This window comes from Odocoileus virginianus, chromosome 33 (assembly GCF_023699985.2).
Source record: "Odocoileus virginianus isolate 20LAN1187 ecotype Illinois chromosome 33, Ovbor_1.2, whole genome shotgun sequence".
Classification (NCBI taxonomy): domain Eukaryota; kingdom Metazoa; phylum Chordata; class Mammalia; order Artiodactyla; family Cervidae; genus Odocoileus; species Odocoileus virginianus.
The window spans coordinates 37,406,609-37,412,214 of NC_069706.1; the positions used below are offsets into that span (position 1 = coordinate 37,406,609).

The 5,606-nt window shown below is 60.1% G+C and overlaps 1 protein-coding gene across 6 annotated transcripts in view; it reads left to right on the plus strand.

The window, feature by feature from the left end:
• TNRC18 (trinucleotide repeat containing 18) overlaps positions 1 to 2,682 on the plus strand; it is a 79,196-nt gene extending 76,514 nt beyond the window's left edge. For all 6 annotated transcript variants that reach the window (XM_070460469.1, XM_070460472.1, XM_070460470.1 and 3 more), the window contains 3 exons: positions 361 to 597; positions 702 to 776; positions 1,200 to 2,682. In XM_070460469.1, the coding sequence (XP_070316570.1) occupies positions 361 to 597; positions 702 to 776; positions 1,200 to 1,406 (519 nt within the window). In that variant the 3' untranslated portion in view covers positions 1,407 to 2,682. The remainder of the gene's footprint in view (positions 1 to 360; positions 598 to 701; positions 777 to 1,199) is intronic.
• Positions 2,683 to 5,606: the final 2,924 nt, after the last annotated feature.

Consider the following 5,606-nt stretch of genomic DNA (forward strand, 5'->3'; position numbering starts at 1 on the left):
GTGTGTCGAGTGGAATCTGTGTCCTGTGGAGCGGAGATCACGGGGCTGAGGCGACCTCCCCATCCCTGTCTGGAAGTTGGGGGTCAGCAGGGGCCGGCTCTGCCTCATGGGCTGGTGTCAGAACCCCAGCAGTGGGTGTGGCTGCAGCGCGGTGGCTCCTGCGGGGGGCGTCCCCGGGGCCCTCCCGCCACCTGCATCGTCGCCCACGGGGCTCTCAGCGCAGAGCCTCAGTTCATGTGAAGTCCCTGTTCTGCCGCGGGGATGAGCCAGGGCTCCCAATCAGGAGCGCCTGCAGAACCCAGGGCCTGGGGTGGGGGTGGCGCACCCGCCCTGACCCCCCCGCCCCCCGCCTGCCCACAGCGCCGTGGCATGAAGGGCAAGGCCCGCAAGCTCTTCTACAAGGCCATCGTGCGCGGCAAGGAGATGATCCGCATCGGGGACTGCGCCGTCTTCCTGTCGGCCGGCCGCCCCAACCTGCCCTACATTGGCCGCATCCAGAGCATGTGGGAGTCGTGGGGCAGCAACATGGTGGTCCGCGTCAAGTGGTTCTACCACCCCGAGGAGACCAGCCCGGGCAAGCGCCTCCACGAGGGCCAGGTGGGCCGGGCTGCCCCGCTCTGGGGTCTGGGGGCCGGGTTACGGGCCAGGGGTCAGGCAAGGCAGGGCCCAGGCTCACAGCAGCCCCTCGTCTGCGCACACAGCCCTGGGACCAGAAGTCCGGCCGCGGCCTCCCTGCCTCTCTGCGGGCCTCCAGCCAGAGGAAGGACTTCATGGAGGTAGGAGCGCGGGGGGTGGGGCCTCCTGTGACCCCGCCTACTCCATCTCCCGACCCTGCATCTCTGCCTCTCCCGGTCTCTGTCACCCTTGCTGGCTTCTCCCTCGGTCTCTGGGTGCGTCTGTCCCTCCCTCGGTGTCTCGGTCTCTGTGTCTGTCTGTCTGTCTCTGGGTCTGTCTCCGCCTGTCTGTGACCCTGTCCCAGGGGCTCTCCCTCGGTCTCTGGGTCTCTGGGTGCGTCTGTCCCTCCCTTGATGTCTCAGTCTCTGTATCTGTCTGTCTCTGGGGCTCTATCTTCGCCTCAGCCTGGATCCCTGTCCCACGGGCTCTCTGGGTCACGGCCGCTTTCGTCCTCCGCCCCCCGTGTTTCTTTGGGTTCTCTCCGGGGCTCCCCTGCGGCCCCTGATGCCACCGTGTGCCCGCAGCGTGCCCTGTACCAGTCCTCGCACGTGGATGAGAATGACGTGCAGACGGTATCGCACAAGTGCCTGGTGGTGGGCCTGGAACAGTACGAGCAGATGGTCAAGACCAAGAAGTACCAGGACAGCGAGGGCCTGTACTACCTGGCGGGCACCTACGAGCCCACCACGGGCATGATCTTCTCCACTGACGGCGTGCCCGTGCTCTGCTGAGCTGGCGGCCTGCCGGCCCCACTGCCAGGGCTCGGCGGCCACGTGTGCGGGTCGTGTGCATGCAGGTGTGCCCGTGGACGCCCCAGTGCGTCAGTGTGTACATGTGTGTGCCCGTATGCATGCACGTGCGTGCTCACATGTGCACACGTCCAGACCCCCTCCCCACTGAGCGATCAGGGTATGGCTCTGCCGGCCCCTCGGGGCCCCCCAGCACCTTGTAAGCACTTGGCCAGGCCAGGCCCCGGGACCCTCAGGCCGACGCCAGCTGGGGATTTGGTGGGAGGGGGTGTCTGAGCAACCAAACTCATGCTTGCTCGGAGGTTCCCACCGCTGGTGGGTCCTCCTGGTGCCCAGCCCCCTCAGCACAGCGCCCACCCTGAGCCTCCCACCGTGGGGCCGGGGCGGCCTCCTGCCCCCAGCCTCACTGACCCGGCCGGGCCTGCACGGGTGCCTGCCTAGGTTCCAGCCTCCACCCTCCACCCTCTCAGGATGGCCTGGACTTGGGGAGCAGAGCCAGGCAGGGGGGTGGTCCAGCAGCATTGGCCAGGCGCCAGGGGGAGGGGGCTACATGCCCTGAGGCCCCGGGGAGGGCCCACCCGCCGGTCCAGACCCTCACACTACAGACAACCCCATGGTGCTGAAATCTCGTCCCCATGCCCGCAGGGAGGCGGCAGTTCTTAGCCTGTACAGTTTTATTGTACCAAGAGACTCTCCCCTGTATCATACGCCTTTAAATGGAGTCAACTTTTTAATTATATATATAAAGATAAATATATATAAATATATATAAATATAAACTTTTTAAAACTGTGAAAAAATAGCTACGAAATTATAAAAAAAAAAGCGAACACATTCTGACGTGCAGAATATTATTTTTTATTTCCTGTTAGATTGTGAGTGTCTAGCACCCCGCTTCACGGGCCCCGCTCCTGTCCCAAGCACACCCCCCGCCCACCCCCCGGCCCAGGTGTACTGTACTTGCCCCCACGATGGAGAAGGACCTAGGGAGAGCAGAGGCTGAGCGGAGAGATGGCCCCGCTCAGCCCACGAAAGCACTTAGCAGCCCCCCGCGCCTTCCAGGGGACGGGAGGCCTCGTCCAGACAATCTTAAGGGAAGGAAAAGCCAGACTTCGGTTTTGTTTTTTTGGGGGAATTGTTGTTTTCCTTGTTTTTTTAAGTTTCTTTTGGAATTTTGTTTGTTGGCGAATTCTGTGTGATCTTTTTCATAAAAAGAAAAAAGAAAAAAAAGAAAAAAGAAAAAGCTATAATTGGAAAAGTATGGTTGTCTGGTGTGGTTCATTTCGGGGGCCGGGGTGTGCTTGGCGTTGGGTCGCAGCTCTGGAGGGAGGCTGACACTTCCGGGGGGAGCAGAGCAGCCACCGGCCGCCTGCGACTGGTGACGAATGAGCCGGTCTAAGGGAAACTCCTTAGCAGTACCGATGCCGACGGTGGTCCGCAGACACGGTCAGTGGCTACCAGGCGGGGGCTGGCCTGTGTCCGTCAGTGCAGAGAGTTCCCCGGCCAGGCTGGAGTGCGCCAGGATGGCAGAGCGTAAGGACCTGTGAGCACACCACAGTCACATCTCTGCGGAACAGTCCTCAGTGAAAAGGACCAGGACCTACCAGAAAGATCTGCAACTGAAGACATAAAGAAGGAACCCCAGTGAGACAGGTGGGAGGGGCGGACTTGCAATAGTCTACTCCACACCCCCAGGGGTTGACCACACTCTGGAGAAGAAGGACATCACAGAGAATGCCTCCTGCAGGAGTGAGCCTCTGAGCCGCACACCAGGCCCCCCTGCTCGGGGTCCTACACGGGGGAGACACGCCCCCAAGCATCTGGCTTTTAAGGCCAGCAAGGCTTAATTTTGGGAGTTCCACAGGACTAGGGGGAAAAACCACCCTTAAAGGGCACACACGGAATCTCTTGTGCTCCAGGACCCAGGGGCGAAAGCCATACCTTGATGGGAGCTTGGCCGGGTCTCCCACGTCTTGGGGGAGGTCTCCTGGAGAGGCAGGGGGCGGACAGCTATGGCTCACCCTGGGGGCAAAGACGCGGGCAGCAGCCAGTCTTGAGCCCTCCAACCACGTGGATGCTGGTTCTACCCAGCCGTGGGGCACCCCCTCCAAGAGCTGGTCCTACCCAACAGCCTGCAGGCCTCAGTGCTAGGACACCGCCTCCCGAACAACAACTGGGTGGGGGACGCAGCCCCACCCACGGGCACACCTAGAGGCAGCCTGTAGACCCGAGGCCAGCAGAGAGCCCAGCTCCGGGGTGCCAGCCCCTGGCCCTGATCTCCAGGACGCCGGCTGCAACCTCGGGCCAGCCTCACCCACCAGGGGGCGCACACCACACACATACAACAATTCCACTCCAGGACATAGAAAACTATAGAATTCAAAAAGACGTGCACGCCTGTGTTCACAGCAGCACTATTCACAACAGCCAAGACATGGAAAGACCCTAAATGTCCATCGACAGATGAATGAATAACGAGGTGGCCCATATATGCAATGGATGCTGCTTAAGGGTGAAAAAGAATGAAATAATGCCATTTGTAACCAGAGTATTATACTATGTGAACTCAGGAAGACAAGTATCATATGATATCACTTACATATGGAATCTGAAATATGACACAAATGAAACTATGAAACAATCACAGAGAACAGGCTGATGGTTGCCAAGCGGGCAGGTTGGGGTTGGCAAATGTAAGCTTTTATACAGAGAGAATGGATAAGTGTAACAACGTCCTGGATAGCACGGGTAACGTCACTATTCTATGATTATAATGGAAAGAATATGTTAAAAGATATTAACCGAACTGCTTTGCTGTACCGCAGAAATTAACACACTGCAAGTCAACTATACGTCAACAGAAATGTTAAAACTGAAAAAAAGCATCCACAATCTGTAATACACACACAAAAAGAAAAAGGAGTACAAACATTAAAAAGTCATCACATCACGAGAACAAAAAAGGTTAAAAAAAGAGCTATAAAATGCAACTCCAAGCAATTAACAAGAGGGTTATAAGAAAATACATGTTGGTCATTACCTTAGGGGCTTCCCCAGTGGCCCAGTGGTTAAGGATCCGCCTTACTATTCAAGGGACGCAGGTTCACGCTCTCTGGCTGGGGAACTAGATCCCACGTGCCTCGAGGCAACTAAGCCCACGCTTCGCAACTAAGGAGCCCGTGCTTCCAAGAAGAAACCTGCGCCCTGCAACTGGAGAAAGTACACGCGCGGCAACGGAGACCCTGAACCACAAGAACGACCCCGCGCAATCAAAGAAAAAAGCTAACAAAAACCTATGGAGCTGAGTCCTCCCAGCTGCATCCACTCTGGAAGAGCTAACGAGGGTGCTGACGCTCTGCGGGGCCCTGAGCCGGCGCGAGATGGAGAAGCCGCACCCTTGCCGGTTCGGGCCCGGGGGAGGCTGGGCCAGGGTCTTGGCGCTGCCCCGCCCCGCCCCCCGGCCCTGCGTAGCTCAGGCCAGACCCCACCGGCACCAGCCCAGCGCCCCAGCGCACCGGGCGTGCATGGGACACGGATGGCTTTGGTCTCTGAGGGCGGTGTGTGGAGGGCACGGTGTGCGGATGGCGAAGGCAGTGAGCTCAGCGTCTGCAGAGCTGGAGACGTGGTCCTCCTTCTGGGACCGTCCTCGGGTTTTAGAGGAACCGAGTCACGGGCTGGTGCGCGCTCCCCCCTCCCCCGAGCCCAGATGAGCGGCCCCTGTGGCATCGCCCCGCGCGGGCTCGGCCCCGTCCCCGCCTCCCCAACCCTCCCACGCGCCCACATCAGACCAGACCGACCCGGTTCTCGGGGAGGCCGAGACACAGCACGGCGGAGGAATCTGTTCTAATCACAGTCCGTCAGCGACAGAGCAGAGACCTGACCCCAGAACGCCCCCCACCCGGCTTCCCCACTCTGACCCTGGACGACAGGGCCGAGCTGCTGCCCCTTCTCCTCCCCCTTTCCAGTGGGCGCGAGCTGCCCCATCGGGCGCCCTGAGGCCAAGGGGCACCGAGCCGCCCTTGGAAGCCCACGTGCATCCTGTTCGCGCCCCTCCACACGGATCCTCCTGGGCCTGCACGTGCGTGGGGGGAAGACCGGTCCCAGCCGGCCGCGGGTCTTGCCCCACCAGGACCCCTCCTCCCACCCCGGCGGGCAGAGACGACGGTGCGGCACAGACGTGAC